The sequence below is a fragment of the Callospermophilus lateralis genome, chromosome 4 (assembly GCF_048772815.1).
Source record: "Callospermophilus lateralis isolate mCalLat2 chromosome 4, mCalLat2.hap1, whole genome shotgun sequence".
Lineage (NCBI taxonomy): Eukaryota > Metazoa > Chordata > Mammalia > Rodentia > Sciuridae > Callospermophilus > Callospermophilus lateralis.
This window is the reverse complement of record NC_135308.1, coordinates 96879542-96900107: the sequence shown is the minus strand read 5'-3', so window position 1 is coordinate 96900107 and position 20566 is coordinate 96879542. Positions and strand designations below refer to the sequence as shown.

Genomic DNA, 20566 nt, shown 5'->3' with positions numbered 1-20566 from the left:
AAACAATTGGACACGTGTTTGAGCCAAGTTATTTATTTTTAAAAACGTGTTTAGTTGGTCAGAAACACTTGTCCTTTCCTTCAGAAACTCTGATGTATTTTCAACCTTTCCTCCTAATTTTATGCATCCTTACCAAAAATAATTTTTTTTTAACCAGCTTTTGAGTGTCAGTGAATTAATTCGTTCCACACAACAAATAACAGCCCAAATAAACACAATCTTATTATTGAAGGATACAGAGTTGCCTTACTACAGTTTTGTGGCAATGCTGATGTGGAGCATTCTGCTCTTACAGGCCAAGTTCCTGCTTTGGAAATAGTGATTTTCCCCATCCTACTATGAAGGGTGTTACCCAAGTGGCAAAAATGCCTCTGCCATTTCACAACTGCCCACCTGGGCGTTTTGCCCTTTTCGAGGCATTGAAATCACCTGCTCAAGGTCGCGCTGCCAATCAGTACTGAATGCAATCAGCAACGCACGGCAGGGCTGCGCGGTTTACAGCCTGCCGGCGCTCGTCCTGATCCCGGTCACCTGGTGCCCAGCAATTTGCAACCGCTGGAGAAAGCGCCCTCTTCCGACCGACCGCCAGCCGCAGCTGGGCTGGGAACTGACGCCCAGCTCCCCCGGCCGGCACCGTAGATACCGGAAGGAGGCGGGGCAGCTCACGGGCGCGCGCGCGGGCGGGGGACGGAGCGGGGCGCGGCTTATAAAAGCTGCGCGCGGCGGAAAGGGCGGGCCTGGGCACGAGCGGCTGAGTCGGCGGAGAGCCCAGCGCCGCAGACGCCGCGGGCCAGGACTGGGAGGGGAGAGGGAGGAGACAGGAGGAGGAGACGCGAGTGCGGGGTGGCGCCGGTCCACCTCCGCAGCTCGCCTGGCTCCCGTGGGCTTTCGAAGGCGGGCCCGGGCTGCGGCAGCGGCGGCCTTGGTGGCCTGGGGAGGTGAAGCCGGGCTGCGGCGGCCTCGGTCGGCGCGGCGTGGGGAGGTGACCCTCCTGGCGAGGGTGGGCAGGTCCGGGTGGCAGCGACAAGGTGGAGGGGGGCTCGGCATCGCTGGGCGGGGTCCTCGAGGGCAGCGGCTCGTGCCTTTCTTCCCAGGTCGGCCTCCCCAGCGACCTTGCAGAAGTGGCCCCCAAGGGCTGTGGGCAGGGGGAGGGGTCAGTCCCTTCAGGGTGCTTGTGACCACTAGGTCTAGGTGCCCCTAGCGCGGGCCCATGTGGGGACTCGGGAATAGCGCTGGCGTGCCAGGGGCCTGTTTTGCCCTTGCTTTGGAGATGCTCCTAATGGGAATGGGATGGCAGTGCCCAAGGGCCACTGCTGAGGGAAGTTGAAGGCTTGTTAGAATGAACTCTTAAACCCGCTGAGTGTGAGTGATTTTTGGGTTCGCCTAAAACAACCGAAAATCAACTAGGGTGCTAGCAGCTTGAGAGGGTACCTGGCTAACAATGTCCAGAAGTGATGGACTTAACCTCTAGGTTCTAGAGCAGTCAAAGGGAACTTAGTTAACATTCTTGTTCAAGAAACTGCTGGTTCACTTGGCGAGTGAGTTTTAAGATTTAAATGTCATTCATATAATTGAGATTGGGGGCTGGGAATGAGAGATCAGATAAAGAGGTTCGAGTGGTTGCTTTAGATAAAGGTCCCAACGTGGAAAGCTTATTTGTGTGTGAATGTGAGAAATCATTTGATCACAGAATTATTCAGAATGTGATATGCCCTTAGTGGAGAGAGGAGCTTGGAAGCCATTGCTTATGGGTTCTTCTTCTGACCATGTGGAAAATCAAAATTTCTGGAAATATCCCCTATATTGTAGATTTTGCCTAGGCCAGTGGTTGTCACTAATTACTTTAATGGGATGGACGTCCAGTATCTGAAGCACCATTAGGTTCTGAATTCACTTTCGTGGAAGAGAATTTTAAGAAAGTGGGTCTAGACTTGGAAGTTAAAGCCTGGTTTATCCCTCTAGTTTACTTTTATTCTTAACTTCCCCCTCCCCCCTCCTTCAGCTTCATCTGTTTCAATGGTGCAACTCTCTCCATCCCCTTTTGGTTACCAGTCACCTTCAGGCCATTCAAAGGAGGGAAGAGAGGGGAATATGAAGTCAGCCAAGCCCCAAGTGAACCACAATCAGCACGGGGAAAGCCAGCGGGCCCTCAGCCCCCTGCAGTCTACTCTCAGTTCTGCTGCATCTCCTTCCCAGGCGTATGAGACCTATATTGATAATGGACTCATATGCCTTAAACACAAAATTAGAAACATCGAGAAAAAGAAGGTAACTTTTTTTCCCCTCCCAGCCCTCTGTATGCATGATCTTAAACAAGGGTTAAAGAATTGACATTTTCTTTATGTCAAGAATCACAGATCTTCCTTCCTGAAGATTTAACTAACCTTGGGATTTAGTCTGAGAACAATTTAAATAAGCAGGCTAAATATTGGATGTATTAAACCTTCTGTTTCTTTTTTCAACACAGCTGAATGACGGTATTCTTCATAGTAAAACTATTATGCATACTGCTCTTGAAATTCTTGAAGAGCTAGTTATTTTGGGGCAGATAAATTTTTTGAGTTACAGAATTAATGTTTCTTTTCAAGGATGAGTAAAAGCCTGCTTTTTTAGCTTGTTTTCCTTGTGACTTTCTGCAGCAGTTGATATTGCAGTATTGCTGCTGCAGTCATTGGAAGCTTTAACCATGGTAGAGCCAAAAAATATTTCAGCACTAATTTTTGTGTTTGCTTGATGTTGGTTTAAGATTGGTAGGGGAAAGTATTGTGGACAGCCTTGTAAAAAGGCCCAGGGGTTATTATCAGCTTAAAGTTATAGTAAATGCTGATGTATCCAAATCATTTTCCATTTCCTGAGTCATGTAGCCTATGAAACAGTACTGAACGTTTCTTTGTTGTGTCATGATTCTCTTCTGATTTAGATGGTAAGGCTGAGTGGGTAACTATCTGTACCTACGTGTTTGTACATACTTTTATGTCAAGATCTAGTTAAACCTTAGGAAGCCTGCTTTGCTTTTTTTTTTTTTTTTTTTAGTTCGTTTTGTGGTACTGGGGATTGAACCCAGGGCCTCAGACATGCTAGGCAAGTGCTCTATCACTGAGCCATACCCCTAATCCTGGGAAGTTTCTTTCAATGCCCAGTTTTAACCAGATTTTAAAAATGTGGTTGACTTTATCTCCCCTCACCCTGTCTTTTCTTTTCACTCTTTCTTTCTTTCAGCTAGGAAGGTAGTAAAGACAGGCCAGTTGCTAGTATCTTCACCATTTTTCTTTTGAATGTATGCATTTGATCACAAGTGTCATAAGGTGAATTTGCCTGGGTCAGCACAAATTCCCTACCACTATGAAAACTAGTCAAAGTGGGACTATTAATGGAGATTCATTAATGGCTTTCCTCAGATAGAGAAACTACATATATGTAAACCTATATTCTCTAGCTTAACTACTATTCCTCTTTAATTTTGAATACCTGGCAGTACCCGTGCTTTCATTTCAAGCTTCTGGGAAAGCATTTTTAGACTCTAAAGTCAATATTGGAGGAACCTGAGAAATGCTTGACAAATATACTGGTTTATGTTATCATTATGGCACTGAAAATGCAATTTATTTTTCATGTATTTCCTTAAATAAAATAAATAAATAAATAAATAAAATAAATAAAATATCAAGTTTAATGTGAAAAATAATAAGTTGTGGCTACTATAACATTAGAAAGAAATTCTTTTACATTTGTGCTTCCTTTAGGAAACTGTCATATAATTCAGCAGGTAATTGAACTAATAAGTTTAAGTATGAGGTTAGAGCAGAACTTGAAACCTTGACACCATTGATATTGATTTGTGCCAGATAATTTTTTTGTTGTGAGGGCTATCCTGAGCATTATGGGTTGTTTAGTGACATTATTGGCCTCTACCAAAAGATGCTGGTCTACCTCACTCTTAACTCCCCAAGATGTGATAACCCAAACTATCTCCAGACATTGCCAGATGTCTCTGGAGGACAAAATTGCCCAAATGAACACCACATATGATTGACTAAGGTAAGTCTCTGTGCATTAAGTAGTCTAATTATAAATAGAAGTTTTAAGAGGAAAATGCTTTGAGTTGGTGCAGTGGCATGTGCCCTTAGTCCCAACTACTTGGGAAGCTGAAGCAGGAGAATTGTTTGAGGCCCTCCTGGGCAATATAGCAAGACCCCTGTCTTAAAAAGCTAGAGAGAAAGGGCTGGAGTTGTGGCTCAGTGCCTAGCATGTGTCAGGCCTAAGTAGGTTCGGTTCTCAGCACTGCATGTAAATAAATAAAATAAAGATCCATTGATAATTAAAAAAATTTAAAAAAAGCAAGAGAAAAGTATTGTACCTTTTTATTATAATTTTAGAATAATGTTATTCTTTTTGAAAATATTAAATTCCTTCATTTAAAGGTCCTGGAAAATGAATTATTTATAATTAGCATACAGGCTCTAATAATAAATCTCAATTGCTAGACATGTAGACTGGTTAATAGGAGTGAACTTGGGCTAGCATGGAGTGGGCTACATGTGTTTTGCTAATCTGTCACATTTCTTTTCATATGAAAGCTTTGCCCATTACCTCCAATACTTTCATATGCTAATAATCTAGCACTGTAGCATCCTTTTAAATCCCCTTTTTTCAGCCTGGTGTGGTGGGTAATCCCAGTGGCTCAGGAGATTGAGGCACAAAGATTGCAAGTTCAAGGTCAGTCTTAGGAATGGCAAGGCCCTAAGCAACTCAGTGAGACCTTGTCTTCTCTAAATAAAATACAAAATAGGGCTGGGGTTGTGGCTCTTGGTTAAGTGCCCCTGGAAGTACTGGAAAAAAAAAATTACCCTCCCCTTTTTTTTTTGCAATTCATTATGCTTCATACATCAAAAACATCTGACGTGTTTATAGATGCTCCCTTTGTGCCCAGTTTTGGGAAACTTCTGTAGGTTCAGAGCAATTAAGTACTATGAAGACCTTACATTCTTTTATTTCTCTACATTTTGTATTGGTGTATATAGTTGTACATGAAATAGGATTCGTTGTTACATGTTCATATAGGCACACAGTGTAACAATATAATTTGGCCAATATCATTCCTCAGTATTTCCCCTTTCTTTTCTAAGACCTTTCATTCTTTTTTTATTTTCTTGTACTGCAGATTGAATCCAGGGGTGCTTAACCACTAAGCTACATCCCCAGCCTGTTTTATTACTTTTTTAAAATTTGAGATAGGGTCTCACTAAATTGCTTAGGGCCTTACTAAGTTGCTGAGCATGGCTTTGAACTTGTGATACTCCTACTCAGACTCTAAAGTTGTTAAGATTACAGGCATGTGCCATCGTGCCCGGCAGACTTTATATTCTTTTTTTTTTTTTTTTTAATGTTCAAAACATTACAGAGCTCATGATATATCATCTTTCATACATTTGACTCGATTGGGTTATGAATGTTATGAATTCCCATTTTTTCCCCCAAATACAAATTGCAGAATCACATCGGTTATACACTCACATTTTTGCATAATGGCATATTAGTGACTGTTGTGTTCTGCTACCATTCCTATCCCCTACAGACTTTATATTTTTAATGGATCAACTGTGGTCCTTCCCCCAAACTGGCCTTATCTGTTTGAAATTTTGTTACTCTTTCACTGGGGCACTAAATCACCACAGATTCCATCAGTCACATAGCCCAAAATTTACTTTTGTGGAGCTCCTTCTTCAGAGGTATTCATACATGTAGGGAACTCAACCACCTAACCCACTTCTTCCATTTGTAAAATTGTAAAATGAGAGACCTAACTCAGAGTTGTGAGAACTAAATGAACTTGAAGCAGCTGTCACACTGTCCTGTCACCACTCAGCACTGTTCTACTGCTCTAACTCCTGGGGTGCATAGTTATTACATGTAAGAATGTTTCACCTCAAGAGAGGCACTTTTCTATTGCAACCGTAGAAATAATTAAAATACCAGCATCAGAATATCCCATTTTCAGTGGCTTATACCTGTGGTATTCAAGTTGTACTTGGAGCTGAGGCTGTTCCATCTATGAGATATTGTTCTAAAGTCAGCCAACACCAGGGTTTTGTTGCAGCAGTTGGACACAACAACACAAAAAAGTAGTGGGAAATCTCTGGGCTCAACTGTATGGAACAAAGAGTCTGGCTACACTGAAGCAGTGCAGAGACTAGAGTAATATTATTCTATGTCCCCCCTCCCCGCCCCCCCCTGCGGGACCCCCATGACTGGAACTCATTTAATTGCTCTCTGCCTATGGTAAAATGGTATTCTTGAGTATTGATGGCTTACTTCAAGAAACTTTGTTTTCAAAGGGAACAAAGTCTGATATTTATTTGCTTCAGATTTTTAAAAAAAATCATATTATAGTAGATACAAATTTCTCTTTTGCAGCTCAAACTGGAAGATTATAAAGATCGTCTGAAAAATGGAGAGCAACTTAATCCAGACCAGTTGGTAAGTGACTTATGATTCTTTGTCAAACATACTGGTTTCTTAATAAAATTCTAGGTGGATTTAGTGGGACCAGAGGCTTAATGGATCAAAAGGAATTAGTATCTGATGCATATTAGGTTAACAACAAATAATTGTGTATTTCAAAATAGCTAGTAGAGAGGATTTTGAATGTTCTCATCATAAGGAAATGATAAATATTCAAGGTGAAGGACATGCCAGTTACCCTGATATGATCATTACACATTGTATATATGTATTGAAATATCATACTCTATCCCACAAACATGTACAGTTACTATGTCAATTAAAGATAAAAAACAAGCCCTGAGTTTAGTTTTTAAAATTTGTAATATTTCATACAGTTCAGAAACTAGGAAATATTTAAAAAGTTGTAGTTTTTCTTTCACCTCATCTTTTCACTGTTCAGTTCTCATGTTACGGAATACTCATTGTTAATAGATCGTTTTGTTCTTTCAGAATTTCTTTAAATTTATATAAATTTATAAAAAAGATTTATTTTTGCCTCCTATTTTTTAATAGACTTTAGTTTTGAACAATTTTAGGTTTATAGGGAAATTGAGCAGAAAATACAAGTTTCCATGTACCCCCTTGCCTACCCCAGCCTCTCATCAGAGAGATGCATTTGTTACATTTGATAAACCTACATTGTCACATTATCATCAGAGTTCATTAGGGTTAATTTTTAGTGTTGCATATTCTTTTTCTTTGTTTGTTTCATTCTTTTTTCTTTCTTTCCTTTTTTGATTGGTGCTGGGGATGGAACCCAGTTTGCATGATAGGCCAGTGCTCTATCATTGAGGCATACTCCCAACCCCTTTGGTGTATTCTATGTATTTTGATAAATGCATCTACCGTTAGTGTCATTTAGAATAGTTTCACCGTCCTAAATCGTCTCTGTACTACACTTATTCATTCACTTAATTTTTTTTTTCATTGATTTTATGTGGCAGTAGTGTCTCCATAATACACAGTCTTTAAAGTTTGGTTGAGCTCCTCTGTGAAACTATTTGAACTTTTTTTTTGAGGTGGGAATGGGAGCTCTTTGAAAATACTCTCCATTTTTTTCCCTTTGAAAATTGATTTTGTTTAGATTTTTTCTTTTGGAAGCAACTTTCAAAACCTTTTTCTTGAAAATCACTTATTTACTTTTTAAAATTTATTTGCATAGATTGGAATGAAGTTGTCCCTTTAATAAAATTTCACTTCCTGCTTCTTTGGTTACTTTCTATTTATTTTTAATTTTTTGTGTTTCTATTTCCTCAGTTTCTTCTTCTTTTTCTTTCTTTTTTTAATCTTGAAATTATTTATCTTAACCTTTAAATATTTCTGCCAAGTAGGGCTTTCTTTCTTTTTTTCCCACTGTGCAATCCACTTCAGTGCTAGCAGCCTACACAGGCAGACCTCAGTTTATTCTTAATGAAGCTAGCTAGTGATAGGTGTGTGTTTGTGTGTATGTACACATATATGTCTGCAGAAAAAGTGTGTATATATACATACCACACACACACACACACACACACACACACACTCTACTTTTTTTTTTTTTCCTTAAGAATTAGTTTTTGGATTTTTGTTTTAAATTTCACTTTTTGCCTTTTTCTTTTCCCTTTTGATTTGTTTGCTACTTTTCCTAACATAAAAATTTTATTTGTAAAAATTCCTCGAGTGTGATTTTTCCGTCAAGCACTGCTTTAGTGGTGTTAGGTATTGATATTGTATTTTTAATTGTGAGAAATTTGATAATTTTAGTTTGATTTTCTTCTTTAACCCAACAGACATTGGTAATATTGTAAATAAAGCTTTGTTTTGTCTGTATGGCTCTTTTTTCCACTTTGAAGTGGCAACTTTTCTTTTTTTTTTGTCTGTATTGGGCACTCTACCACTGACCTACATCGTCATCACCCCACACAACCACCAACAGCCCTATTTTATTTTGAGATAGGGTATTTAAGTTACTGAGGCTGGCCTGAACTTGTGATGCTCCTTGCCTCAGCTATGCAAATCACTGGGATTGCAGGTATGTGCCACGATGCCTGGCAAAGATAATATCTTAATTGAGTTGATTTTAGAGTTCCATTTAAAACTATATGTTTTAGTTCAGATATAGATTTGAAATGGAGAACCAAGTTACAAGTGAGTTCTTGAGTGATACCTTTGGTTCTACAGAAGTTTTTGCCATTGAAGAATTAGGATTTGGTTTCTCTTACCGCTAAACTCTGATCCTGTGTTGTAATTAATGCACCTACTGATAAACACATTAAATAATGTGCAGTCTTCTGGACACAGTGGTCCATGCCTGTAGTCCCAGTGATTTGGGAGGCGGAGGTGGGAGGATTGCAAGTTTGAATTCAGCTTGCCTAACTTAGTGAGACTGTCTCAAAATAAGGGGAAAAAAAGGGCTAAGGGTATATCTCAGTGGTTAAGTACCCCTGCATTCAATTCCTAGTACCACACAAAAAGGAAAAAAAATAATATAGAATCTTCTTTTCTTCATCATTCCTCTTCTATTGGCCTAATCAAGGTAGGCCACCTGAACTGTCCATTATTTTTCTAACTATTAGCCTTTTCTTGGGACTTTAGTCCTTTTGTCTCTTGTGTCCTTGTTGTGAAACAGAAATCTCAGTACAAAATTGATCTCTTTTTTTATACCTCATCCTCGCAAAACAAAAACCTTCCCCTGGTATTTCCAAGCTCATTAAATGGTTTTGCCAGCTATCCAACTGTGAAAGCCTGAAACCAATTTTGGCTCTAACCTCTGATTTTAATGTGCTTATGAGATATCATGGGGTATGTGTATATTTAAAAGTATACGACCTGGAGCATAAAGTTTAGTCTAGAGATTTATCACCTATATGGCTGCTAATAGAACCATAAGAGAAGATGAGACTATCTTGGAAAGGATTATAGAAAGCAGAATAGATACTGAGGACAGAGTCCTGAGGATCTGACATTTCATGTTTGGATAATAGCTTAAGATACAGTGAACTTATTAGGGCTCATGCATCATTTTGTGTGTTTTATAAGTACTAAGTCATTTAAATTCTACAGCATCTATGTGCAGTAGGTTTTATGCCTATCTTACAGGTACTTGAAACTGAAGTAAGAGAAGTTAATGGAAATATTGTTGGCAAATAAGCAGCTGGTAAATGGGAAAAAATAGAAGTTTATTATATGAGAAGCAAGGTGTTTATGAAGCAGGAGAGTGCCTTTTTGTTGAAGGCTGCTGAGAAATCAATCAAATGAGAATTATAAAAGACCCATACCAGAGCTTTAAAGAATGGGATTGACATCACTGACTTCAATTAGAACTGGTCTAGTGGAATGGTAGAAGCAGAATCCAGGCTGATGAGGTCTGAAAAGGAAATAGAGACCATCAGTTTGGAAATTTGTCTGAGACTGGAAAGAAGTGGTTGTCAGAGAGGAACTTTAAATTTTTCTTATTTGGGGATGACTTGAACTTTTTTTTTTTTTTTTTTTTTTTTTGTGCTGAGGATTGAACTCACAGACTTGTGCATGTGAGGCAAGCATTCTACCAACTGAGCTATATTCCCAGCCCATGACTTGGACTTTTTAAATGCTGATTTAAAGCATCAACAGAGAGGGAGAAGCTCTGTTAGAAAACTCTAAAGAGAGAATCACAATATGGATTTCTTTGAAAGTATAATTAAATATGATCCAAGGCACAGGTGGAGAGAATCTCTTCTACTCTATAAGGAAAGGACTGGTGTACATTGGGTGATGGGAAGTCAGGTAGCTCAAAGCTAATACCATTTGGGAATGGATTTGAAGTATTCCTTTCTAGATTTATGTCCCTCTGAGGATTATATGCTATGGTTTTATTATCTGCCCATTCATGTTTCTATAGATGGAAGGCCACATTATCTTTTCTATTATGAAACATGGTCCAAACAAAGTGTTGCATCAGAGTTATAATGCATAGTAAAGCAAGCAGCAGAACCACCTCTCAACTGGAATAGTACATTGTCAGTACTAGTTCTTACCAGTATTTTTTCCTTCCCCTAACTGTGATCTTGAAACTCTCTCCCCACTTTTAATTTAATTTTTGTTTATTGCCCCTTAAATCTGTGAGACCTACTTTTTGCACCTTATAATCAGTGGTATCACACTATATATTCTGTAGTTTTCCTTTTTCACTCACTATATTTAGTATTTTTCTATCGATGCAAGTAACTGTATTTTATATTTTTCTCTTCTTAATAGTAATCTGTAAATAGATGTATTTTGAACAATTCTTTCATCAATCTTATGTATATATGTTATTGAGACATGGGAGAAAGATTTTTTCTAGGGTATATACATATCATTGGGCTGTAAGGTTTGCCCATAGTTAACTTTATGGGTAAAAATGTTAAACTGTCTCCCAAAATTATTGTGCCAATTTTTACTAATATTGATGGTACAAGGAGTTATTAATTTTTTGTAACTTCATAGGAACTTAGTATTATCAGACTTTTCCCAACAGATTATTGAGGCATAAGATAAGTGTCACAAAATAAACTTATTATAATTGCACAATTCAGTGATTTATACTAAATTTGTGGAGTTACGCAATTATCACTACAGTCCAGTTTTAGAATATTTTACCCCTGAAGTCCCCTTTTGTGTCCTGATTTGTTTCTGTTTCTATAAGCTTGTCTTTTGTGGACATTTCATATAAAATCAAGTCTTTTGCATTTGGCGTCTTTTACTTAGCCTAATGTTTTTCATGTTTTTCCATGTAATAGTATATATAGTATAGTATTCCACTATAAGGCTACACACATTTTGTTTATCTGTTTATCAGTTGCTGGATATTTAGATTGTTTTTATTTTGGGCTATTAAGAGTAATTCTGTTATAGATTCATACATCTTTTTGTGGACATGTTTTCATTTCTTTTGGGCAATATCTAGGGGTTCAATGCTATACTATTTTAATTACTGATAATTTATTTGTCTTTATCTGGTTTGGCAAGTTCTCTAATTTTTTTTTTGTGTTTCAATTGGCCCTTCTTTCATATAGATTCAAGTTAAATTATCATGAATAAAGTCATTCTTTAAAATAAACTGTGTTCATTTGAGAAATCTTAAACTTGCTCCTTTAATTTCCTGTAGGATATTGTTTGTCTATTAATAAATAATTATTTATATGTATTTTCCACAATATCATAAATGTCTTGAGGTCGCTCATTGATTTCTGTGATGCTTTACTGTGCTACTGTACATTTGATTGATGAATGAATATTTATAGGGTAATCCTATAGGCTCAGTGCTCTTAAAACCTGCAGACCTCTCTAACCTTAAACTTCATAGATAGGGTAGAATTAGGGAGTCTGATTTCTAGTATAAAACTTGAATTTCTATCAATAAAGTGGAATTTTTACATTTAACTTTATATAACTTTATTTAACTTTATAATTTTTACATTTAACTTTATATTGCTTGTTATTTTTCCTTAGGTAAGTATTTTTCAATATGTATATAGTAAATGGCTAGTTCATGAAATCTTAAATCTCCTCTGCTGTATTTAAGGAACATTTATTTTTACATATTTGTATTTATATGGTCACAAAATTGATGTTTTCTTATCCTGTGTGGTAGGAAGCAGTAGAGAAATATGAAGAAGTGCTACATAATTTGGAATTTGCCAAGGAGCTTCAGAAAACCTTTTCTGGACTAAGTCAAGATGTGAGCATGTTTTTTTTTTTTTGCTTTTCCTGAAACCAGTTAAACCACCTTGAAGAAATGTCAGTATCTAATAACAATGTTTGTTTATCATCCTTCTAATTTCTGCTGATATTATATTGGTGTTAAAGATTGAGGATAGTTAATACTTTTTTAGATTTCTGGAGTCTCAAGGAAACACAAATAGCACCTGAAATATGGGACACCGTAAATAAAGTATTGGTTATTTAATGTTTTATTTCATCGTGGAATCACAGAAATCATTGAGAATAATTTTGACAAGTATATTGAAGGTAATTTTTGAACATATGCCTATAAATTTACACAATATAGGCTTGTTAGTTGAACATTATTTAATAAAGGAGGAAATACAGAGTTGGTACTCTTATTGAGAGCATGAAAATTATTATGGAAAATTTGTGATTCGTATTAAATTAAGTCTGGCTTTGTAATAGTTAAGTTCTCTATGTTGATAATACAAACTTTTATTTTTATTATTATTTTTTGTGGTGCTGGGAATTGAACTCAGGGCCTTGTGTGTGTGAGGTAAGCACTCTACCAACTGAGCTATATCCCCACCCCTCAAACTTTTATTTCTGACGTATTTACTAGTTAATATAAAGTTTTAAGCATTCCTTAATGAAATACTCTTCACTATTTCAGGATTTTAGCATTAGAAGTTCCTTTAAAGGTCATGTTTCAACAATTGAGGAAATTTAAAAAAAAATTGATTCCATGGGGAGCATGTCTTATAAATAGTCTCTATGATTTTGATATTTTTCCTTTTTAAAAATTTCTTTACTGTTCCTTTGGCATCGGGGAGGGGGCGGGGAAGAAAGAAAAAGAAAAAGTCTTTGTCATTGTGAGATGAGCTCTGTCCCTGTCAGAATTCATCATTCTAAGTTATGGTTCAGAAAATAAGTTGTCATTCACTACTATTGATTTGGAGTGGTTTATTTCGTATAAATTCTTCCTTTCCAAATTGGTCTTCAATTGGAAGATAAGAAAAATGTAACCTGACTTTTGAGTTTCCAATAAGAAGAAATATGCTGTCATTGGTTTTTCATATGACTACACACTGTCACATGAAGTCAGGTGTGAAATTTTCTGTTTATGGTGTCATGTTGCTGCTCAATAAATTTCAGATTTGGAGCTTTCAGATTTTGGATTTTTGAAAACCCCAAATTAAAGTATTTTTCTTAAAATATTTGGCCTTAAAAGGCTTGATATATATAATAAGAAAAGGTAAAATCTAGGGGTGGGGTTGTGGCTCAGGGGTAGAGTGCTTGCCTAGTATGTGTGAGGCACTGGGTTCTTAGCACTGAATATAAATAAATGAATAAAATAAAGGTACACTAACATCTAAAAAAATTATTTATTTATATAAATAAATAAATAAATATATATATATATAAATAAAAGTGAAATCTTGAAATAAGTATGGCTATCAGTGATTAGTATTTTAGTTTGTATCATGGTATTTTTAAAGACACCAGGTATATCCTGGAGTTGGGAGTCAGATATTTGGACTCCCTTGTCTCTGGTTATCTGAGACAAACCAGTGAGTTCTTTTTGGTATGGGGATTGAACCCAGGGGTCTTAATCACTAAGCCACAGCCACATCCTCAGCAATTCTTATTTGTTTTGAGATAAGGTCTTACTAAGTTGCTTAGGGCCTTACTGAGGCTAGCCTTGAACCTCCTGCCTCAGTATCCCGAGTTGCTGGGTTTATAGGTGTGGGCCAGCACACCTAGCAGTGAGTTCTTTAACTGGAAAAGGAGATGGCTTAAGCAATAAGATTTATTATCTAATCTCAGCTATTTGGAATTTTATCTTGTAATCTATGAATAGCTAATGTGGGTGGTGGAGAGTTGTCATTCAGCATTTGTTTTAACAGCTACTGAAAGCTCAGAAAAAGGCCCAAAGAAGAGAGCACATGCTAAAACTTGAGGCTGAGAAGAAAAAGCTTCGAACTATACTTCAAGTTCAGTATGTATTGCAGAATCTGACACAGGATCATGTACAAAAAGACTTCATAGGGGGCTTGAATGGTGCAGTGTATTTGCCTTCAAAAGAACTTGACTACCTCATTAAATTTTCAAAACTGACCTGCCCTGAAAGAAACGAAAGTCTGAGGTAAGCTAATGAAAAATTTTCCAGAAATAAGAGCTCCATAGCACTTTAGTATACATCAACGAAGAAAACATTAATTTGATCAAACATGGAAAACTTTGGCGTTTGATAGATTTTCCAGAAAAAAAGTTAGTTTGAATGTGTTAATGTGCTTTTTCATTGTAACAATGTTTAAAAAATGTCTGATCAAGTTTTAACCCCATACAATTATTAACCATGATACTAATTATAGACAGTTGAAAACTTTTTCTTTATCTTCTTATTCCTGCTGTACTTAATTAGTTTAACTTTGTCAGTATCATTAAACTTTAAAAATGAGACTTATTTGGCATGTTTTATCCTGTGAGCAAACACATAAATCTGATAATGTAAGTTTTACAATTAACAAATTTGGGCTAATTTTTTCCTTATAGTTAGCCACTTACTATTTTTGTTTAAATTAGAGTAAATCAGTTAATAAATATATCTCTATGCTTTTGCTTTGTTAAATACACATTGTCCCAACTTTGTGTTAGTTAGTCATATTAAAGGAGAGTCAGATTTCATCTGTTACTAGAAATCAGCCTTATATCATGAAGGTACCCCCATAAAACTCTTAATTACCTATAGATAGCTATTTATCTGTTTATTCATACGTTGATAATTTACCTCATCACTACTGTAAGATTGCTTATTGCTACCTTCTCACTTTGGTGGGTCCAGGGAATGTAACATACTTAAGTATGTGAAATGTCAGCAAAATGTAATTTGAAAAATCAGCTGCTGTCTTTAAAGTTAAATGCAGCTTTTATTGACTCCAATCCATTTTTCTTTGATCTATGAAAAACTTGCTTTATAACTAATGATACCTCGTTGGCAGTCTTAAATTCTTTTAGTCTATTCCTTGATAGTCATATTTGGTAAAATCTTTATTTTTAGTTGATTTAAGAAAAATTTCTTTTTTTTGAAATCTGTAAATGGGAATTTTACCCTTTTAAAATTTCACCCTTTATAAAAATTTCACTTTTCATTTCCAATGAGTAAAATGGACAATATTAACATTTGACTGTCTTGACTGTTAATGGATTATACTGCATGAATTGTACTGCTCCACATATATACATATGTGCTTCTAAAGCCACTTTGTTCTGCTGCTGCTTTTCCTTGTCAGTGTTGAAGACCAGATGGAACAGTCATCCTTGTACTTTTGGGACCTTTTGGAAGGTAGTGAGAAAGCAGTGGTAGGAACGACATGTGAGTTTTCTCTACTCTGGACTTATGCAGTAAATACTAAACTTTATGTCTAGAAGTTTAGTATGATATTGAGGGTCTAAGCTGTGTCAGTCCATCAGAACTTACATGTCTGACAATATTATATTCAGTGAGAAAATAATCCCTTTGTTCAATTCTGTTTAAAGTAGCTATTATGTAGTCTTACTAAAGTGGAACTAAGGGAAAAGTTTGAAGTGGCAAAGCAATGTGATTTGAGAATAAAAGTTAAGTAATAGTGGTTGCTTCAATACTAGCTTGATTATTTTGGGGTTCAGTTCTCTATTCTGAGTGGAAGTACCTGTTCTATTTAAAAATCTTAAAACCTTGACATTAGTAATGCATGGATTTATCTACCAGATTGGCATAAGAAAATATGAACGGTTTGGTTAGTCTGTTGAAGCACTGTTTTTTATTGATTTGAAAATTATCTGGAGAGGGAGTGATTCCTTTTGGCTTCCTAAATATCTATTGGTCAAATGAACAAGCACAAATGGATACATGTGATGTACATATGTATGTAGTTTCCCCCCCCCCCAATCAAGGATACTTAACCACTGAGCTACATCCTCAACCCTTTGTATTTTTTATTTTGAGAAATGAAACAACTCACTAAGTTGCTTAGGGCCTCACTAAGTTGCTAAAGCTGGCTTTGAACTTGCAGTTCTCCTTGAACTTGCCTCTGCTTTCCAAGTTGCTGTGGCCACTATACCTGGCAGGACATAGCTTTTTATACTGGCTCAGAATAATGAAAACTTACTGGAAGCTAATAGACATTTTTGTTAATTGCTTAACATTTAAGTTAATTGCTTCCTTTTCTAAAAAAAAAAAAAAAAATCCAAGTACGTATAATTATTAAGATTTCTAACTCAAAGTTTAAGTCACAATTAAAAATTTATTTCTTGAGTGGGGTGTGGTGTCATGCACATGTATTCCTGGCTACTCATGAGGCTGAGGTAGGAGGAATGCTTCAGCATGGGAGTTCAAGGTCAACCTGGGCAAAAGTGGGTAGCACTTACTGTATGACCAAACATTGATACTTCTAATACCCAAGATGAATGAAAACCTTATGTTCATATGAGTACTTGTAAACAAATGCTTATGCTAGCTTGCTTTATTCATAATAATCCCACAGCCTAGATGTTCATCAGCTGATAAATCAATAAACAAAATATCTAGGGGCTGGGAATGTGGCCCAAGTGGTAGCGCACTCGCCTGGCATATGTGCAGCCTGGGTTCGATCCTCAGCACCATATACAAATAAAGATGTTGTGTCTGCCGAAAACTAAAAAATAAATATTAGAAAAAAATAAAGTATCTATACAGTGGAATCCACTCAGCAATTAAAGGGAATGAACTATTCATATGTGAAATATAGATGAATCTCAAAATAATTATGCTTAGTGAATGAAGCCAGACAATAAAGGGTACATATTATATGATTTCATTTTTATGAAATTCTAGGAAAGACATAATTAGATAGGCTGTTGGTTGCTGGAGGTTGGGGAAGGGGAGTAATTGCAAAAGGGGCATAAGGAATTTTTTGGGTTTATGAAAATGCTTTATATCATGGTTCTATTGGGTGGTAACATGACTATATGTTTGGTAAAACTGTACTTAAGATAGGTGAATTTTGTTGTTTGTAAGCTATATCTCAAAGCTGATGAAAAAAGAAAAAGACAAAATCTATGTCATAGTTCTTCTGTGAAAGAAATAATAGACCCAGATCAAGCATGGGAACTCTGCTTAGTTTGGGAATTATTTTTTTATTGGATATTTAAAATGAAATAGTCTTTAGACCTATTTGTAGTGGGCAACTTTATCATATGATTAATGTGATCTGCTACAACATAACAGTAAAATCTTAATTATGGAATTTTATATTTTCATTAAGAGATCATCCAATTATGGTTTTACATTGGTTATTTTTGAGGAACCGTCTTTTACTTCTCCAAAGCCTTAATGGGGAACACAAAGCAGTTGCTGGTTGTGATATCTTGGTAGGCAAATGGACTTGTCTCTCAGTTCAGGGAATGTGTGCATTTGTGACAGTAGAGTCTGATTAGGATCTCTAATTTTAAGTCAGTTTTCATATGGTGGAAATGGAGGCCCAGAGAAACTTTAGTAATTTGCTGAACTTTGAGATTCTAATCTTTAACAATTATATTGATTCAGCATAAAATAGAGATGGGCTGCTTATTACTTTTTATGGGACTCATTCTTTGAGTATCTCTATGTTAACTTTTGTAATGATGTACTGTAACTAGGGTAAAATTAGGATTCCTATTCCTCATAATTTTCAATGAACTATTAGGTTATGTGATAACTAAGTCCTAATTAACTCTTTCTTAGACAAACACATGAAAGATCTACTGTCTAAATTGCTGAACTCAGGTTATTTTGAAAGCATCCCTGTTCCCAAAAATGCTAAGGAAAAAGAAGTATCCTTGGAGGAAGAAATCCTAATACAATCAGAAAAGAAAAATCAATTATTGAAGACTGAATCTATCAGAGAGTCAGGTTTGTTAAAAATCTCTGAAATTGTTTATTGGTGTGTGTGTGTGTGTGTGTGTGTGTGTATATATATATATATATATATATATATTTTTGTGTGTGTGTGTGTGTGTGTGTGTGTGTGTAGTTGGACATAATATCTTTATTTATTTATTTATTTTTATGTGGTACTGAGGATCCAACCCAGTGCCTCGAATGTGCTAGGTGAGCACTCAACCGCTGAGCCCCAGCCCCAGCCCCTCTTTATTGGTTTCTTAACCCTGCATTTAAAAAAAATTTTTTTTTTTGGAAATGATTTGTCTTATTTTAATTCATTTGATTCTTTATGTATAGAATTCTTTTTTCCAGGTAAGCCCGAGTTTAGAAAACATCTCCAGCCTTTGTTGCCATGATTTATAGAGCAAACCTTAAGAGAAACATTAGGTTATATTTTGTTCCAAGAGAATATATTGGTTTAACCTCTCAGTTAAATTACTAGTAGGATAATTCTGCTTAAAATTGTGCCATAAATATAAGTTATAGTAGAATCCAATACTGAGGTAGAATGAAAATTGAAATAATCTAAAATCAAAATACTGATTTAGGAACAAAATTGCCAAAATTAAGAAAGACAATATACTTCTCAAATTATTTTCCTGAGAAAGAAAGATTTTCAAGAAGAAATTTGCTTTTGTTTGTTGAGGTTGAATTTGTTAAAGTCTCTTTCAAGGAGGTAGTCCAGGTAGGGTTCTGATGCCTACCAGTAAGAGTAAAGTTATTTTCAAAGTTTACTTCTCCTTACTTCTAAGACCAGTGCTTCAGTATCTCTCTTTTTTCACTTCCTTCCTGACCTTAAACTGACTTGGAAGAGCTCTTTAAGGGCTCTTTTTCAAAGTTGAGATGACTAATTTTTATCACATAAGACCTGAACTATAATTCCAATTTTAATAAAGCTGTATTTTGGGTAGGAGGAGATAGTATTATTTTCAATCAGAAATAAATTTTTAGCTGAAACTTGACTTTAACAGAATGCTTTATATAGGAGAGCCACTAGCTTTAGTTAGAGACCACCCGCTGGTGTGTGTGTGTGGTTCAACCCAGGCATTACACATACTAGGCAAGCATTCTACCACTGAGCTACATTCCCAGCTCCTCCACATGCTTTTGACCAATAAAGCAATAGTTAGAATCATTCGTACAATGAATGTACTTAATTGTACTATTCTTTTTCTATTGTTCTTCTGAAGTCCTCTGAAATATGTTGCTGGAATGAATTACAGTTGTAATAAGTTTAAAAACTTAGAATTACTTAGTATTTATTTAATATTCTTATTTAGTATTTATTTAACATTCTTTTATCTTCCCAGAGTCTCTTATGGAACTTGCACAGCCAGAGATACAACCACAGGAGGTAAGAGACTGAAAGATCATTTGCTGATGCTGTTTTTTCAGACTTTTGTATAGTGTTGTGGTTGTGAGCTGAGGCTCTGGAGCCAGACAGCCTGAGCTTGAATCCTGGCTCTGCAGCTTATTAGCTTAGTGACTTGGGCAAGATTGTTGGCCCAGCTGTGTCCGTTATCCTCATATGTAAAATAAGGATAATAATAATGTTTGCCTCATGGGGTTATTGTGAGGATCAAAGGAGTTAAATTACTTAGAATTTGGGCTGACACACAATTAGTGCTGTTAACTGTTATTGATGTTTTTATTCTTGTGTTAGAATTTAAAGATGTATGGTATTATGTTCTCTCCAGAATTTACTCACATTGTTAGCAGAAAAGGGTATATTTTTTTCCCTCTTTTAGATGTGACATTGAAATTTGTGGGCCAAAAAGAGTGAGAGAAGGAAACATAGTATAATTGATATATGAAGGAAATAAAAGAAAAGGCTGGTAATACAGGAAATAGAGCTAAGCAGGTTTTCTTATATGAACTATTTAAATTAAGGGAGTCAAGTAGGTAGAAGGGTCCTAAGGCTGGCAGAGGTGAAATAGCTTTGGTTAAAGGGCCTGAATCAAACAATTGTGGCACCACAATGGGTAGTTCTTACCAATCTTTTTTTATTTTATTTTTTATTTTTGGTTGTGGATGGACACAGTACCCTCATTTTATTTTATTTTTTTAAATTTTTATTTTTTTTAAAGAGAGAGAATTTTTTCATATTTATTTCTTAGTTTTCGGCAGACACAACATCCTTGTTTGTGGTGCTGAGGATTGAACTTGGGCCGCACGCATGCCAGGCAAGCGTGCTACCGCTTGAGCCACATCCCCAGCCCCCTCATTTTATTTGTTTATTTTTATGTGGTGTTGGGGATTGAACCCAGTGCCTCATGCATGCTAGGCAAGCGCTCTACCATCAAACCACAACCCTGGCCCTGTTCTTGCCAATCATAAGTGAGTCAAACATAAATAGCTGCTTTTGGAATATCAAAGTTTATATTTCTGTTAATTGAGGAAAAAGAAATGAACAAAGAAGTAGGCCAGTCTTTTTAAGTAAGATAAGGACAGAAA

The 20566-nt window shown here is 36.2% G+C and overlaps 1 protein-coding gene across 14 annotated transcripts in view; it reads left to right on the top strand.

Moving 5' to 3' along the window:
• The first annotated feature begins 849 nt into the window (after positions 1–849).
• Caprin2 (caprin family member 2) overlaps positions 850–20566 on the top strand; it is a 45791-nt gene continuing 26074 nt past the window's right edge. For 5 of the 14 annotated variants that reach the window (XM_076854251.1, XM_076854248.1, XM_076854246.1 and 2 more), the window contains exons 1-8: positions 864–982; positions 2003–2268; positions 6415–6477; positions 12098–12184; positions 14079–14317; positions 15465–15547; positions 17915–18082; positions 19423–19466. In XM_076854251.1, the coding sequence (XP_076710366.1) occupies positions 2017–2268; positions 6415–6477; positions 12098–12184; positions 14079–14317; positions 15465–15547; positions 17915–18082; positions 19423–19466 (936 nt within the window). In that variant the 5' untranslated portion in view covers positions 864–982; positions 2003–2016. Of the gene's footprint in view, positions 1009–1029; positions 1095–2002; positions 2269–6414; positions 6478–12097; positions 12185–14078; positions 14318–15464; positions 15548–17914; positions 18083–19422; positions 19467–20566 lie in introns of those variants that run through there. The other 9 variants (XM_076854255.1, XM_076854252.1, XM_076854259.1 and 6 more) reach the window with 7 other exon arrangements.